Here is a 19,304-nt window from a genome sequence, read left to right as displayed (position 1 = left end):
TTACACTGTCCATTCCTGTGGCAAAATAACACAACTAACAGGTGACATAAAACACACCGGCCACGTCCACAGAGTCCCAACCATGCAGAACCCTTGCACTGACTCTCAAAAGACGGTTGCTATTTGTGGGTATTGTACACTGAGACTGACTACAGGAGCAACGAAGGCTTCAAAAGCAGCCTGGTTTATGAACTTCTTCAAGACATGCCACCTCAGCGTAGTCATAGGCAAAAAGTTCAAAAGGTTGATAGTGATCACTGCCTGAACCCTAGGATGCATTTATTTTAAGCTCTTTTTTTTTTTTTTTTCATTTCTTGTTTTTGAAGAACAGATCGTTTTATCCAAAAGAAACTTCACAAAATCCATTAAGGACAAGCCAAAATCCTATATCTGGAAAGCAAGGACTCCCTGCAACAATATCAGCTAGACACTGACTGGCTGGGGAGCAGCCCTGCTGGGAAGGAGCTGGGGGCCTTGTGAGGATGAGGCCAGACATTGGGCTGCAGTGTGCCCTGGTTACAAGGAAGGCTGTGGGCACTTTGGACTCTATTATTAGGTCAGGAGATAGAGGGAAATGATTATGCTTTTTATTTGACATTCAGCTGACCACATCTAGAACATCACACAGAGATTTGGGAGGATTTCAAGACCAGACTGGAGACAGCCCTGGACTGTCGGCCCAATCTTATTGCTGGCCCAATCTTATTGCTGACTGTTCTTTGAGCAGATAATTAGGCTACATGACCTACCTATCTTCATTTTAATCTGATTTACTTGATGAGTCTGTGATCTTAGCCATTGCACAGCTACAAGATTCTCCAGTTAGCCACTTCTCAGTAAAACTTTGTTTATATTCAGTAAGAAATATGGATTTCCCATGACAAATTTCAAAAGAAAAGAAATCCAACATACACAACATAAAACTTTTCTCACAGAAAAAAAAAATCTTTTAGACATTTTTACCTTCAAGATGTCAGTCATGCTTAAGCCAGAAATTTGCAGGAGCCAGGAAAAAGTATAACATACTAGACATAAATTTATCTGTTCTACTAGAAATTATACTAGTTTAGGACAGTTGGAGCATACTGACAACACCTTCTCTTCAAGACAGCATGATATATCAGCCCATATAATATTTCTGTCTAGTAATTTTCTACATTGCTTGTAACTTGTTGTTTTTAAAACTCTCTTTTATTTTTATCTATTTTTCTGTAAATAGTAGAATGTCTCTGATTGCAAAGATCATCATGGGATGTCCTAAATGCTCCAAATCATCTTTTTCTTGGTCCAACTTCACTTAGTATGAGTCATATTACAGTCATGCCACAGGGTGATATACATAGCATAAAGAGATATACAAAATGTGATATTCTTATCTCTAATAACAGTTAAATAAACTAGTACTGACAATAAGAAAGAATCACTGAGTGACATATTTGAACTCGGTACAGTATCATTCTTTATGTTTCTGGCTTCAGTAGGAAAGAAGTGAAATCACCTTTCACTTGGTTTCTAGCTTGTATCTCCAGAACTCAGCAAATATTGGAAAAGCGATAAAGAATTCCTATTCATAAACAAGATAGTATTTTAGCCACATGGCCAGATGGACAACATCTCAAACCCTAGTAAGCATGAAACTGAAGTAGTTAGCAGGAAAACCTAATTTAATAGTATTTCTACAAAGATCTGTAAAAGTCTGTACAAAAATGTTCAGAATATTTTGTGTAATGTGGATCACAAATAGTAGCTTAAATGTAAATAAAATGTACAGAAATAGAAAGCATATGTCAAAAGCACTTTATCTGACCCTAACCCACCAAAAATATCCTTGCTTCCTGTGTTCCATTTATCTATCACAATCTACATCCATTTTAGCTGTATAATCTGATACTTATCCCACATATTCATGTGATTTTATATTCTGAAAATATTAGGAAGAAAGGATTTATTAACATAGCCTCTCAAGAGACATTTACAGAGATTATRGTTCTTCAGCCTTTGCGACTTACTATTTTTTTTTATTTCAGGTTCAAAATTTTAATGTTAGAWTTTTAAAAAACCTAGGAATTACATTTCTAAGAACCAGGTAGTGCTTGATATGAGCTTTTATGTAAACAACTTTTCCGCTTTCTAGTAATTCACAGTGATTAAAAAAGTAACTAAACATTTTGAATGACTAATAAGGAAACCTGCTAATTTAATGAAATATGATAAAGGAAAGGGATCTTAGATGTACTGTGTATATAGCCATAATTAAAACATACTATAAAGGACAAAATTTCAACAGGACAAATCCAATAGGTTCCTCACCCACAAAAGTAACTAGGCTTAAGAAAACTTTCTTYGGACATTGAAAATGCCAGCAACACACCCTCTCCCAGGGGTTTCTTTGGAAAGAAGGAAGTTTATACTCAGGACAATATTTTACATTACGGTACAAAAGTAGTATTAATCATTGGCATACAGTATGGAGAGTCCAAACTTGCAGTTATGCACACTTGAATTTTTATTACTAAAAATATGAGCAAGGAGCTCCACAGAGTGGGAGGACACAAAAGGACTGTAATATGTAAAACTTAGAGGAACCCATGGTTATGAAAGAGCACTACAGACTTTTCAGACTTTTTCTACAAAACTCTTCTGATTAAAGACTGAGATTTGGTCATAGTTTTTGATGTAGACTGCACAATAAATTTCCTAGCTCTGAGAAAAATCTACCAGCATGTCTTTGGAAAGCTAAATGTTGGAATAGAAATCTAATCAGTGACCTGAATCACTAGACAAGAAAATATGAAATAAAAAATTATGAAACCAAAGAGAATTTGCCTATAAAACAGCATGAAAGTCCAATAGTTCCAAATTACTACAGTCTCGTGAACATGCTACAGCTTTCTGTGGTCTACTAAGCAGACTTCTCAAACCATTTAAAATAATTTGAATAATTTGGATCCTGACTAAATTATCAAGACTAAAACCATACCTGTAACATGCTACTTGCCAGGAGTTTATATGCAGGCTCGGTATTACATCCACAAAATAACTCCCTGCGTACACATTGGATTCATAAACCAGAGTTAATGAAGGAAATTATATAACTAAATCTCTACCATATGGAGTTGAACTGAAAATATGTGTCAGTTTTCTGAAATTCTCCACTGCAAGCTAAACTTCATGCATCTGAAAGGCCAAAAAAGAACAAACCCAAAATACTGATTGTAGATTTTGTGGAACTTCACACATGTTAGTTTTGCTTCCTTCTGCTTTAGAAGTAAAACACTTTGATCTCATTACTTCCACCACCAGAGCTTCAGAGTTTGTTAGAATAAAAAGGACCATCTCATGTACCTCAGTCTATAGACTAGTCTATAGATGAAGCATGGACAGCTACCTTGATATAGATGCTTCCAACTCATCATAAAGATGCCAGGAGCCAGACATCATGTGAGTCCAATCCAGCCTTGATTTCTGCCTTTTTATTTGTCCTTCCTTCAGAAAAGTTAATTTCATAGCTTTTTTTTCCACCTAGCCTTTAGATGTACCATTTCATTCTGCCTGTTCTGATAGAACTCATACCAAAACCAGTCTTTTTCTTAGACAACCCATGTTTTCTCCTTTTTAAATTTATAAACTACTTTCTAATATTACATATATTAAATGTATTATGTGTATTAAAATGAACAGTTTAACTTAAAGATAAGAGCAAAGTTTTAGAAAATGTAAATAATATAAAAGATGGGCTGTATATTGGGTACAATATAAATCATTTTGACATGGCATAAAAAGTCTATATGATCTCTTGTTTGGGCTACATTTAAATTGCTGACAATGTAAACTCAGATCATTTTCAAAGCAAGTTCTGCTGCTAGTTATGCAGAAAAAAAACACTCGTGGCTCAGAATGACTATTATAAGCTGACCATAAAGTTGCTAGTCATCTTGCTACATGATGTTTTTTTTTATACTAATCAAATGCTATTGATTTGTTGTAATAAGAGTCTAGGTTATTTTCTTTGTATTTCATTTACATGGGAGTAATACTCACACAGCACAGGGCTTTTCATATTACAATGTATTACAAATATTTTCCAACAGGACACATTCAAAAAGGACTATTCACTTCCAACATAATTACTACTAATAAAGATGTTTAACTACAAGATAGAGACTTGATATAAAAAGACATACAGTAACTAAGTAGCAGTGCATGATTTAGTGTACACTGTGAAAAGATGAATCTTCATAGATACAATCCATGAAAATCTGTAGAAAATTGGGAGAAGCTGGATACCACACCAGGGAGCATTAGGTTGAAAGGGGTTTATACCACCAAATATGTAGGACTGAATAGACAGTAGGAAGATAGTCCATTATTCATCATTTTGATATTGGGGTAGACTGAATGAAATGGATTGTGGTAGTATGCAGAAGTCGGCTCATGATTCTTTAGTTTAAAACAGTTGTAAAAATACGTCAGTATTAGACCATGTTTTTATCTACTCCTTCCTTCCTTCCCTATTAGTCACCTTGCTGAATTGGAATCATAATCAGTTTCATTTAAATTAAAAAGAAAAAAGCAAGCAAAAAAGTTCAATCATTCTCATTTATGTTAAGGCTTCTTTACGAGGTCTAATAATGGACACAGTTGCACTTTAAACCATCTTCACTATTATTCATGGAGGTCTGCATATAACTGAGAATCAAGCTGAGTCAATAGGTGACAGTGATACTTACCTGTCATTTAAGTCAGTTGTCTTTCATTTATGAAGAATATTTGGTATATTTGTTTTGCAACTGACTGCTGAAATTGTGACTGCATTTCATTTACAAAAATAAAATAAAATAAAATAAAATAAAATAAAATAAAATAAAATAAAATAAAATAAAATAAAATAAAACAAACAAAATAAAAGCATGGTTTATTTGTAGTCAAATTTTTAATATCTTCAGGGGGTTTCTATAGGTTGCAGATTAACTATACTACAAACACAAAGCACTGTTAAACTCTGGTTAAATCATTAGCTGAGGCACAGTGTCAATGCTCCTTAATACCAATTGCCCAACCAAACAGGTAAAGCTGATCAGACACCGTTATTGATAAATCCCTGTACAACAGTGTGGCCTTGCTAAGCCCACCCAGATTGAAGAGGACCTAGCAGCTTTGGCTCAGGGGTAAGCGTGCCGGCTACCTGTGTGCTCCTGTGCCCCTGGGACTGGAAGTGGGAGTGTGTGTGTGCACACGCATGCATGTGTCTGTAGGGAGAGGGACTGGAAAGAAGAATGCTTAATTTAGACCAACTAAATTTAGATTTAGTTGATTTAGAATCAACTTTATATTCTCTTCCAGAAGGTATTAGGATACTCCAGATATATATGAAACTTACGTTGGATTTATTCTTTAAGTTAAAATTTACATATAATGTTTTCCTGGAATAGTAGTGGGCAGCATGTTCAAGAGGGACACACTCAAAAATTCCAGAATACAAACCATACCTATTTATGTGTCTATTTTTAGACCATTTCAGTTTTACCTTACTCAACAGATCATGCTTTTATCTCAAGACTCCACAATCCTTTATTCCTTTTTACTTTTCTGATCTCATGGTTGACCCTGCTTGCAGCAGGAGGTATTAAAGATGTTTAGAGGTYTCTTGTAGCCTGAATTTTCCTTTGATCTTATGATTCTTAAAAGGAATTACATGTTTATTTATCTGTTGATCATCTTGCTGTGAACACTTAGTTTCCCTCCATGCTGACCTTTTATAAAAAATACCTCTTCTCCTTCCTCTAATTTCTTAAACCATTTCCTTGACTTTCAAAAGATCTTCATTCTCTTATGCCTTGGTGCCCACAATAAAATCACTGCTAAYTGACAAAAGATTGTAAAATAGACAAGAGACACGATTTTCCTAAAAATTACCTCTCCTTCTAAATAACAAGAAGTTTTGTAAAACATGCTGACTTTTCTACTGAAAAATCTCTATGTCTCTATGTTCATCTCTACAAATCTGAACACAAATTTGAAATTTGTTTTTTCAAATTTTTCCTACTTAAGTCTTAGAAAACCATGGTAAAGAAATCTGAACRTTCCTTTTTATCTACTTGTTTTTAACCACCTGTTTGTCACAAGCTAGTCTTACTCTAAAGTGCTTAATGCCTATCTCTTTATTCTGCTGCCATAGTTTGGTCCCAGATTTATAATATTCAGAACAAGTGACACATYTGTAGTCCCAGTTAACACCTTCATATGTAGCCAAGCCAAAAATACCATTACCAACGTTGCATGTGTAGCCTGCACCGAGATTTAGAAAGACTGCAAAGTGTGGAGCAGTTAGTTATTCCACAATCAGCACAGCGCTGATGCTGTAGCTCAAATATCCACGTGTGGCAGTCTTCTGCAACGGACCTCTTTGTACAAACTTTTTTATCATGGCAGGATGAAGTTTCTGGGCATATTGAGAGAATTATATTCCCAACAAGAGCCTTTCCCTCAAGTTTTGCTACAYACATTAGGACTGTGATGGTACTACTGCCTTTTTGGGCCTCATGCAGCAGATCAGAAAAGAAGGTGTTTTCCCTTCAGCTGGGATGAAACAGCTCTCATTTCAAGTTTAACACAAGCAATTGTGTAACAGAAAACTCAAAGACTTGGGAGGAATGGACTCCACTTACCTCCTGGACAGTGCCTCATGGCCATTTTGCACCGCCTGGACTCTGCAATGGTTGGGCACTGTATTGTGTCTTTTGCTGGCTTCTTCACGATGTGTCTTGTTCTTGTTTCCAGGCCCCATTTAAATCCACATGTTTTATTGTTTCTGCTGCAAGTTCCCCACTCACTCCACTGACCCACTTCACAGCCTTCTGGTAACGCAAAAGAGAAAAACAAGTTAGCACGGCCTTTCAGCTCTTAGTTTCTTCTTTTCCTTCCTTTTAATTAGCAAGAGTGCATAATTAGAAAGCACTACGTATGAGTTTTACAATTAATAGACTGGAAACAAAATATCTTACAATATCTAAAAGAATCCTTGAAGTCTGCATCAGTCTAAGCATAAAACAGTGAGAATATCAGCCTTCCTGTATGGAAGTGAGGTAAATTCCAAGTATTCAAAAAACCCTCCTAAAATCATGAGATTGACTTAAACTTTTCTCTTTTTAATAAATAAATACTATTTGGTTGTCACCTGAATAAACAACATTCAAGAGTTTCTAGTAATGCCTCATCATCAAACGCAAGAACTATTTCTGAAAAAGTCTGTTTTGACACTATTCCCAGGCTTCAAGATAAAAGACCAAATCTTGAGGCTCACATGAAAAACCATGAGAACTGCCAATGCTGGCTCAGAGTTATAAGGTAGATTTCCACTAAAAACATGTATTTGATGGTTTATATTGAGACTTGCTCCTCATTAAAATAAATTGTCCAGCTTGTATGCGAAACAGTAAGTTGCAGTAATAATACAACTCATCAACTTCAAGGAGCCAGAATGAAAAGCTCCTGCAATGTTCCCTTGTAACTTGTAAGATAAAAAAGAGGAGAGCTCCTGAGAAACAAGAAGTCAATTGGAAGCCAAGATTTCTATAGACAAACTGCTGTACCTTTTACTTTGTAAAAGTCAAACTGGACAGGTAGTTACAGAGGCAAAAATCCAACAAAACTGGTGAAAACAGCTTGGAAAAAAAAGTGTAAAAAAAGTGTAAAAACTGGCCTGAAAACTTTAAAATTTTAAAGTTAAGCCCTAATATAAGGTGATTCCCAATGAAAAGCGCAAAGCCTTTAGGTGCAGAACAACAAACACAGCAGTATTTCCAGTAATATTTTATTTCAAAATTTGGAAAAAATATTACTGGGAAGGAGATTCATACACAATTTCCTCACAAATATTTCTATRTCAGAAATGCTAAACACTGGCAAAAAAATTAAAATAGTGACATAAGTATCTGCACTTGGCCTCCTGGCAAAAACAGTTGTTTCAGTAGCCTTGGTGTCCTGAACACTCACCCACACACTCCATAATCTCTTCCAAGGCTGCAAATCCCGGGGGGCATCCTCTGAAGCAGCGGCCTCGGTGAGAGTAGAAGCCGGTTTTGCATTTGGTACAAAAGTCTCTGCTAAAGCAGGAATCGCAGTTCTCTATTCTGCATCCTAAACCAGAAGGATTGTAAGGAACAACATGACAGTGTAAGTAAAAATGAAAAGGCTTGTAAAGCAGCAGAATGGCAAAATGGAAAGTACTATGAGAAGGAATACTGTCAACCTGAAACCTGCCAGATATATATGASTAATTAAAAGTTTACTCCAAGTACCCCTTTTTCCTCCACATTGTTCTGCTCATTTTCTTATTAAAAAATAGAAAATGTCATATTGAATTGTTGTATAAAAATGTTCTCAAAGGAAACTGAATAAATAGTAGAAACAATAACACTTGCAGTAAGATGTTTTTAAAGTAAAAAGCTGAAATGCCTGCTTTTCAATGGAAACTGTACATAAAATTTCTAATTAATTTTTTTTGAACTGATTATATATTTTTGAAAGAAAAAAATGCTTGATATAAATTATCTTACATATTTTGGAGGAAAATATGGTGTGATCAATTATTTTAGGAAGTATGGATGTATTATTTTATCATTCGTCACTGCAAGCAGGATCCAAAAGCTTTTGATGGGCTGACCCTATGAATAGGTGCATGAATGCTTTCAGGTGCCAGGTTTGATTTCCATACCTGCAGGTATGCATGTGGTATTATGCAGAAAAACTCAATTCTCCATTACTAATGAAGCCAATATCCATACAAAATAGCCTTTATTAAAAGATTAAAAAATATAAAACTACTATCAATAGTGTGAGAARAATTCCCTAACACTGATTTTCTCTGAGAATTTGAGAGAAATATATACTCAATGATAGATTCAGAAACAGCCTACACCATGCTAAAACACAGCAAATGGTAAATAAAGTAGATATCAACAATTATATGCACAACGGAAAGACAGAAATGCTTTCATGGTTGCATATGAAAGTCAGCCATACATATCCACAAATAAATGTTGAGCAAAAGCATTTCAAAGACTACCGAGAGAAAGCTATTATATTGAAACAGTAATGAACATCTTATAGTTTTTAAAGATAAAAATAAATCTTCCAGATAACATAATTTAAATAACTTATATAAACTACATTAAYTGTATCATGTTATCAGCTACCTGAAGTTACAGCAATGAACATTTGTTATTCATTTCATGCAACAATGCACTAGACCTTGTGGTCACTTATGTCATTCATCTATTTTTCATTCTTTCATTCTTTCCAAAGAGAATGTTCATAGAATATGTGACTTCTGAAATATGAGCAACTCCCCTAAGAACACTGCAATTTTATCTAATCTTTATAAAGCAGATTTTAGTATTTATTTATGAAATTCAGAAGGCCAAAACAAGGCATGCCATCACACAAACTTGACAGTGGTGGGAAACTATTCTTTATAGGGAATTTTAGAGAAATATGAAGCTTTTTAGAACAGACTTCTTGTGGGATTGGTCTAGAAATGAGGCAGCTTGCATGCGGAAAACAAACATTTAAAATGCTGGTATCTCTTTTTGATTTTAAAGAACTCAAAAATCAGAACTCATCAATCAACAGGAAATCAGCAAATAGAACTCAACCATCAGACACAACCTGTTTGCTATAAACAGGTTATCTAGTTAGAGACTTTCTTTACATTCTTTCTCTTTAGAGATAGATAATCTAGTTAGAGACTTTCTCTACATTACATTTAAAACTTTGGTTCATATAAGTACCAGAGGTTTGGCTCCCTGTACAGCTCAGTCTAGGGGAAATTTCCAGGAATTGCCAGGAATTTCCAGGAATTTATTTTTTAACAAGGTTTGAATTGATCTTCAAAGAAGGGAAAGTCAATGTCTACACAAGATACTTGAAAGCTATGTAGATGATGCATGTCAACCACGATTTCAAATAAATCTTTAGATAGGGTCCTTGCTTTGCAGTAAATAGATTTGTCTTACTTGGACAAAACTCCAAAAGTATTTTCATATAGAGTTCATACAAACTACTTCATCTATCCAAAGAACTCTGAAATTGTACGGTGAATGAAAACAGATCTAAACACATTATTATATTAACTATAGGAATATTGGTCAGAAATATTAATTCTTTACCTTTAATATAAACAGATAACCTATTAAGAGACTGACCTGCAAAATCTCTTCCCCAGATTAATATGTGTCTGCAAGATAAAGTCATAAAGTGAGGTGGTCTGGAGATGTTAATAGTTAGTGCAAAAGTTAGTTGCAAATCTGGTTTGTTATACTTGAGATGTAGTTGAGACAGCAAATATTTTATTAAATGCAATTCTTGAATCCAGTGTGTAATATAAATACTCAGAAAAACATTTGCCTCTTGTCCAKGAACGCAAGACGATTTGAAAAGACATCAAGGCTTTTCGAAATCATTTAGTCCAATGATGAGGTGCAGAACAGATCATTAAAAGAAAAAATTAGTATCACGTGGCCCTCCTTTGCATCCAAGTGATGTAAATGTATTTTTGAAATAATGTTATAACTATTGCTTTCAAAGTATGATGGGAAATACTACATTTAAAGTTTATTCCATTTGAACTCTGTGGAGCGGAGAAAGGATTAAATGACAGACTTCTGGCACAAGTTGCTTTCTGATAACATATAAATACATTTACCATGTGAAATCCTGCCTCACCTGACCACGGGAATACCTTCCATACAACTTGCACTCCTTTGATTTAACACTACATATGTGAATACCCAGCATTTCATAAATTCATAGAATGCTTAAGGTTGGAAGGGACCTGAGAGGTCATTTAAACATTAAATTAATGAATCAATCTTATTTCTGTTTCTTGAACATAATTCAATACTCCCATCCTATTTATGTCATTTCCTTTGCCTTTTATGGCAGATTCATCTTGCATTACAGTGGAGTCCATGACATTATAATTACATATTGCAGGCATCAGTAGCAGCTCCAGGATTAGAGTTTAGCTGAGGTTTCTAGAATTCAGTTTGTTTTTTTTTCTATAAAGATAAATTACTTAAAACATGAAATATCTATGATTTAATCAATATCAGATGCATTCTGAGGAAAATACTGAAAAAAAAATAGTTCTACTGTAAGAATTCTAAACTCAAACATTAATGCTCAGACTCAGCACTATGCTTCTGTTTATTGATTACTAACTGTAATTATAGTTTTGACCAAACTGTAGCCGAAGGTCATTCCAGAGTGACAACTCCTCCTTTTCCATGTTCTCAGTATCCACTTTTTCAGGAAAAACAAACAAAACAGAAAATGGTGCCCACTTCCCACTGTACAAAAATAAATGGGAGATTTTAGAAGTAGGAAGTGGAAAGAAAAGTAGTAGAATATGGGAGTGAAAACATTGGTGTTCAGGGGAGAACAAATTAATAAATTCAGTCTTTCTGAYGAATCCACCAAAGCAATCACACATTTGTTAGAGGCCTACCATACTTGCATAATAATGACATTAAGCTAGCAAAGCCAGTCTTGAGAACCTGAGACTGCAAAAGTTATAAGTACTTTATTGCTGCTATTCCCACTCAGTTACACTAGCTACAAGAGTATATGAGGGTTAGACGCATATATACTTATGAGTACCCACCTTTTCCTTCCCTTATACTCAGTTTGCAGTATTTCATGATGGGTCTGCTTCCTATCAAATCTCCATTTTAAAAAAGATGACAGTTCTTAAAATATTGCACCATACTTCCCACAGGAGTTATATACAAATAGCAAAAGACATAAATTCTGAACTCAGATGAAATTAATATCAAAGATCTTAATTGCTTCAGCAAGGAGAGTTTTCACTAGTAACTTTCTATCCCATCAGAGAGACAAGACCCCACTATAAGTATCTAAACAGCAAAAAAAGGAAATTAAAACTCCTAAAAAGATACAATCTTTCATGATAAATATATATTTAAATCACCCATGGTTCAAAGAGTGAGAGCTAAAGAAAAGCAGTGCTTTCTAGAAGTCTATTTTCAATTACAAGCTGTCACGGGAGTGATTATAAACCACAGCTCCATGACCTCACTTCTCAGGGGAAAGGGTGGAACAGAAGTCCCTGGCGAAGCTGAGCTGGGCTGAAGTTAGACAGAAGTGCTCTGCTCAAATATCTTCAGTGTTTAGACAAAAGAAACTTAAATGAAAACTTATCCTTTCAACAGAGCTCTGAAATTTTGATTTATGGGACAAGCATGAAGATAAAAATCATATACACCTTTCCAAGTGGAAAGTTTATTGATACTGTGCAATCTCTTCGTTTAGCATGACAGATGGATAAGACCTTGAATTCAGTGCAACACAAGGGGAGAACATCACATTAAAGTRCCTCCATCCTCGAGATCAGTTACAGGAACAGTATATGCTCAAGAAAGAAACATAACTCCTTGTGTTAAGACTGTGTCACTCTTCRATCAAAGGCCAGGAAACCCACAGGACTAAAGGACTTGAGTCTTTATCCTGAGAGTTTCCAGCAGGCAATTTAAAAGCATTAAAATATTTTAGGTCAGAATGTTCTCCTTTCCAGAGAAGGAAAAGGATTATCATCCTCACAGCCTCCTTTCCTGGTCTCAAAAAGACCACTGACAAGAAAGTCCAAAAACAGAAATTTAAAAAAATTAGACTTTGTTTACTGAAATAGGGTAGCAATAGAAAAGTTGTGTAAGGAATTTAAGAGCCAAAGTGCCTTTTTACTTAATCTTTAATGACCTCTAGCACTCTATGGCACTTCAGAAATAATTTTTTTCTAAGGTATTTTTACATATATAGCAGGTTTTTTAGAAGTAGTGATAATGGTTCTGAACCATACATCAGCCAAAGTTAGGGCAACCAATCTGGTCTATAAGAAGAGCATTTAGCTAGTCAGAAATAAAATATTCAATTTAGAATTTATAATCCTATTTACATTGGCCCATATATTCATCTGCCATTTACTTGAGTATCTGAAAAAAAAAAATCTGATTGAGGTGGATGAAATTTTAAATATTTATAGAAAATTACATAATGGTGCATTAAAGAACGCTAGCAGGAAAAAGCCTGGATTACAAATCATGCTCGAATTAGAGATACATTTTAAGCAGATGAACCACAGTGATATTAATAAAAGATTTTCCTGAGCTGTTTTGACTTCCTGACAGTCATGGCAAGCCACTAAGTATTTCGCTTTTTAAAATAATAATTAAGGAATTTACGGACTGATATTTTAGAGAAGAAATCAAAAGCCTAGGAGTTCAAAACACAATTCATATATTCAGGTAYTGAATTAAATCTAGACCCAGATATATTTCCCCATTATTGTAAAAATATGAGTGTGTGCTCTCATCAGCAACTTCCTGCTTTTCCATAGTTACCGAGAGCATGGCATTACTCAAAGATTGTTTTTCCAGGGTAAATTTTCCACCAGCTTATAAGGTGATGCAGAATAAGATGACCTGTTGGGAAAGATACTGCCTTTGAAGTTCCAAGTGAAATGTAAAATGTTCCACAATGAGGTGGACGAGCTTTGCATTTTTACACAATCTTAACAAGAAGGAAGCTTATAAATTAAGTTCTCATATGATGCATTCTAAGATGAAAAGAGAACCTGCTGCAGTTGTAAAGATCGGTTACTTATTTGTAAAGCACATTTGCTGATGAGTGCAAGTTTTACATTGCCTTCTTTTTGGCAAAAAAAAAAATGTGATAACCTTTATGTGATAAATCCTTTATGTGAAATCCTTTATGTGATAAATCTATATCCTGTAGCATTTGCATCATTCTTTCTAAATGTGCACAATAAGATTGAATATTCAACTATAATGCCATCCACAACAATGACATTTTGCAGTAAATGTAGTAGAAAAGAGAGCAAACAGTTGCTCAGTTCCTATTAATGTCATTAAAAATAACCATTCGCAGCCAACACTGCTGCATGTGAGAGGCTGCCACCAGTGACCATCACTTGAGTATGGGAAAGRAAAGTGAGAACATACACGTTGGGGGATCTGCATGAGTGGAGTCCCTCAAATGGGACAGCAAGAGAGAGAACACAACCGAACACCTTGGAGAAGGCGCAGTAACGKCCATCTTTTGTAAAGGGAATCTGCAGATTAAGACTGGGGAAGGAAATGTGGCATTCCTAAATTGTGGGAATATGTCTGTGCATATGTCCCAGCATTGAAACTGGGATCCATTCTTGTGGTGTCTCGTTTTGTTAAGGTGGTAGTAGATGATGACCTGCTATAGTCAAGATTTTCTTTCTGAAGTACAAAATCATTTTTTCCACTGAACAATCATTATAGAGAAGCCTCTGGTCCCATAACTTCTCACACTCTTGGACAACCATCCTCATAACTTGCTTGCTCTGAAGCCCCTAATATGGAGGTCTTTGGCCCAGGATTGTGACTCACAGTCCCCCACACCTCTAACATCAGATCCCTCTGCCTCTCCTAGTGCAGGCTATTCCCATGCATCTCCTAGGCCAACCTGCCCGTGTTCCTGCTACACTTATTGTTCCAACGCTCATTGCCCAAGTGCCATCCCACTCCCATCTTGGTAGCACTGGTGCTACAGACGTAACTTCATGCTATGATCTTGATGTGTCTGCTGGCACTGCAAACTACAGACTATTGATCGAACAACAAATGGAAAAGGAACAGAAAAAAAAAAAAGTCAGCTAATTTCTATTAATGTCACTGAAAGAACAGTAAGGATAGGAGGAAAATTATCACAAGGTTTAAATCTTGCAAGGAATTTAAACTTGCAAGGTAATAACTACAAAGGCTGGGGTGTATTTAAATTTGTAAATGGATGTGACTTTAGTAGTTGCAGCATTTTGTCATTATTAAACAAAGATTCTGATGTTAGTGATGAGAGAATGACATACACAGCCTCTTCACCATAACAGTTCCCCGAGTTCCTTACCACACACCAGCCTTTTCAGAGAGAGCAATACTTGGACTATGGAATGCAAATCATGAAATACTATAATGTATTTTTAAATGAATTCACTTAATAAACACTGAGCAATACAGCCAGCTATGTTCTAACCTTTATTCATTATTAGTTGACATCTTTTAAATAAATGCCAAACCACAGTGTTTTCAATTAGCATTTTACAAATATATAATTACTTTATTTAATCTAAATTGACTACAGATTTCAGAAATCTTAATTCAAAGCACCATTAAGATTTTTCACTGCCAGACGGATGGAAGGAAACTCTTCTCACAAAATACCTAGTAAGACTAGTAATCAACAAATTAAGAATATGACCCAAAAGGATTTGCAGAAGGAAAAAAGGGTGGAAGATATGAGAAAGAAGAAAAGAAAAATAGTAATAAGGTGCCTGTAAAATGATATGTAGACTATCCCCGAGTATCTGACTATCCCATTTAACTTGCAAAATCCAAATTTAATTTGCTTGTTTTTTTTAAGATGTTTTAAGGGAATGAATGGAAAATTCATGAAAACTGGTTCTAAAAACTCAAGACAATTTTATTTGAAGTTAAGTGTTTTGTCTTTGTGGTCCTTGAGCCCACTGATGGTCTGTTATAAATTATACTGGCTACAGAAATCTTAGAACTTCGTACGTCCTGCTATACCATATAAGCAATAGTCAATCTGTAATATATTACCATTATATATTTGTAACATGTTCAACGTGTAACATACAATATATATTTGTAACAATGTTCAAAAAATTACCTTTCTTAGTATAGTGAATTAACTAAATGTGTTTAAAAAATACTTGAGTTTTTTAAAAGCTTCCCCTTACTTTGATTTTATTTAAGGTACTTGGAATGGGCAATAACAATTTCAGCAAAGATGTCAGGTCCTCCTGTAAGAAGTGAAGGTGAACCTGAGCAAATAGAATAGCCCATCAAAGCTAAAGAAAATTGAAATTTTTAACTGTAGTAAATACTTCCTCCCTCCAAAATGGTAAAGCTTACTATGAAAACATACTGAGTTTTTCAACTCAGAAAAGAATTTTGATGGTCAAGATAGTCTTGAAACACTAATCAGACTCATGTTAAACCAGACACTGATTGACAGATGTCATTTTTTTTCCCTTTAATTCAGTACTTCTTTTTATTTCTTGTTGAGAGGCACATATTGCTTACATGTAGAGGCCTCTTCTTGTTGAGGCACATATTGCTTACATATAGAAAAGAAAATTAGCCTTGAAATTCAAAATTTCTATGATTTTGGAGCTGTTACATACGACTGTAGTATATACCATGTTTTGTTGGGCACTAACTACATTTGATTTTTTAAAAATCATTCCAACATGTTCCACAAAAATATGCTCCATAGCTTCWCTAACACAAATGGACAAATGTCCCAGTAACAAAATTTTAAACATTCTTGTGTTTATGACAACACTAATAGTGCAGAAATCATTTCAGTTTAGGTATGTCATGTGCTTTAATCCCAAGTTTTAGAGCTAGCATATTTTTTTGACATTTTTAACTGAGAAAATACTACCTGAGCAGTAGAAACTATAAACAGCATGCATGAGAAGCTGTAAACAACTATGAATAAAAGTATCTAAGATGAAATAGGTCTATTCTATTTTTTAAGAATATTCTACTTTAAAGAATATTTATCTTAACTCCTTTTGAATCCACAAAACATCTATGTGTTCACAATGCAATGCATGTAACATGCAAGTTGTGATTTATAAATACATCACTTGGAAATTACATCAAAATAAAATTATATAATATAAAAATCACTTGAGATGAACCAGAACTGGTCTGTAAATGCCAGTGAATGACAAGTCATTACTCTCAAAGGAGGAGACTGTCAAAGGCATGAAGGGTGAGTTAAACATCTAGCACTCAACATATGTCAATATGATTTGGGACACAACTCCTATTCTTACTTTTCAAAACATATCCTATAGTTCAGGAAAAAGGGACACTTCCTCTAAGTGATAAAATGTGAAAAAGCTATATTATATTCCAAATCTACGCTTTGCAAATGACTTTTTTTTAAAGAAAATAAAGCATGACATGTAACACAGAGTACAACATTTCCTACACCAAAATCAAAGGAGAGGCTAATACAGATGCATTTATCCATTTTCCAAAACTTTAATAGTATTCAAAAATGGTTTTACACGGGCAAGTTCTTATAGCCCAGTTTTGAAAGGTTTAAATTTGACAAGCTGCTGAATTCATAACAGTGTTATGAAATATAAAGGCCAAGATCCCCAAGTACTTTACAAAAGGTATATATAGAAACTATATACCAGTCTTATTTAATTTTTCACCAAAATCTAGTCACCTGGTATGTATTAGGCAGTGCTCAGTAACATTACATAACAGTTGGAAATGCAAAGTGAGGAATACCATATCCACTGCAACCACACAGGGAATTTAGAGCAGCAGGCGGGATGTCATTACAGGAGCTGGCCCTTGGCCAGGGCACTGGAGCTAATGCTCTCTTTCTAGTGAGATGTGCCACAGGATGACTGACCTCATATGGACCTCAAGATTATGTGTCATCTGGAAGATGGCACCTACCTGCCACACCTCCTGGGCAGGGAGGGGGCCATGCATTTAATGCACCTTGCATTACTTTGGGAAGCAAAGTAAGGCATTTCTCAGGTTCTCACCTAATTCTGGTTAGACTGCAAAACAGCAAAATTTCATCAATGAGTTAGAGATAGTAGCAATCCATATGTGGATTACGTGTCATCTGTATGCTCATATACGCAGCACATATGAGCATCCAGAAAAATCCATACAAATAGCCACAACTAGCAGATAATGTAAAATAACATGTAGATATTTCAGATCGCTCATTGATATAAATAGTGGTGCTTTTATGCACAAAAAACAAATTTCCCTGCACATTAGCAGGCTATAAATTTCCAAATAAAATGTAATACTGAAAATGAAAGGTTATTTGTTTGTTTTTAATAGTGTATCTGTTTTATTAAAAGAGCAACACGTACATATCAAAACAGGTCTGGTATGAGGTGTCTGGTCACATGAAATTTGTATAAGAACAAAGGGGACAAGAAGCCATATCTGTTCTGCYCACCCATGTGTAAGTGCATATACAAGACTAGCAGGCACATGAGGCATTGTTAAATTAATGCTTAATCCTTTTTAATTGCATATAACGGAGATTTCTTTGTTAAAAGTAGGAATATCTGTCTAAATCCTCCTTCTTTCCTAAATTACCCTCCTATCTGAAATAACAACAATAATACTAAACTAGATTAGTACACTGACTACTTAATTTGCTCAAGGTTGTATATCTTGCTATCAGYCGAGATACGCTTTAACAAAGAAGTTTTATGATCATCTTGAGACATCTGTGGAAATAGCATTATGTTCCRCAATATATCATGTTAAATATGCAGCATGAATTATAGTTTTTCTATAAAAATGAACGTAAACTTCAAAAAAAAYGACTCACTTGAACATCTGTTCATATCTGGCGTTCGGAGTCCATAGTACCCTGATGGGCAGGAATGTAAGCATTCACCATACTGCCTCATTCCTTCTCTTCGTAGGAAGAAGAATAACTTATGTTGGCATCTGATGCACCCGTTATCCTTTGAACAAGATAAACAGCCTTTGCAAATTGGATTTGGTCCATAGCTAGCTGCAAAATAAGAAGATAAATCACATTTTAACATCATTCTGAAAATTATTTTGGCTGGACATCCTCTTCCCTCTTACTTATCTACTTTACAATCACAAGCAGTTTTGAAAGAAAGGCTCTGAAAATGCATTCATTGTAACGCATCTTCTCTGGCCAGAGAAAACATAAAAATAATTAATAAATAAAAAATCAAAAGCTCTTTATTTTCATTAGTATGCAGTGCCACTTAACAATAAAACGAAAAGGAGCTACTTCTTTCATAAAGGTACAGGTGACTGGAAACCAAGGCGAATAAAGTTCAGCAGCATAACATGAACAAAATCCAGGTGCTGAATTCCAGCTTGCAGCTGAGCCCGTGAGCCGAGCACAGCAGCAAACATGGAGAGGACATTGGCATYAGGATATATCCACCTGTAATGTCATGGTCATTTGTTTCCAGAGACTACTCTAGTGCTTCTGAGGAATGAAAAATGAGAGTGCACTTGGATCCCTTTCCAGGGCTTGTGAACAGAGAGGAGCTGAGAGCACCAAGCTTGCTCTGCTGAGAAGGAGCAGAAGGAGCAATGATGGTGCCAAAGGCAGCATCCACGGGCTGTCCCCACCTGCTGGGGTGCCAGGGAGGCTGCCCCTTGCAA

General features: G+C 35.2%; 1 protein-coding gene across 1 annotated transcript in view; it reads right to left on the bottom strand.

Moving 5' to 3' along the window:
* RSPO2 (R-spondin 2) overlaps positions 1-18,663 on the bottom strand; it is a 45,951-nt gene extending 27,288 nt beyond the window's left edge. The window contains exons 1-3 of the mRNA XM_026054554.1: positions 18,481-18,663; positions 7,996-8,139; positions 6,669-6,857 (exon numbers count right to left, since the gene is read on the bottom strand). Of these exons, the coding sequence (XP_025910339.1) occupies positions 6,669-6,857; positions 7,996-8,139; positions 18,481-18,562 (415 nt within the window). The 5' untranslated portion in view covers positions 18,563-18,663. The remainder of the gene's footprint in view (positions 1-6,668; positions 6,858-7,995; positions 8,140-18,480) is intronic.
* Positions 18,664-19,304: the final 641 nt, after the last annotated feature.

This window comes from Nothoprocta perdicaria, unplaced genomic scaffold (assembly GCF_003342845.1).
Source record: "Nothoprocta perdicaria isolate Ctin4 unplaced genomic scaffold, notPer1 scaffold_122, whole genome shotgun sequence".
NCBI classification, from domain to species: domain Eukaryota; kingdom Metazoa; phylum Chordata; class Aves; order Tinamiformes; family Tinamidae; genus Nothoprocta; species Nothoprocta perdicaria.
This window is presented reverse-complemented; position numbering and strand designations above follow the sequence as displayed.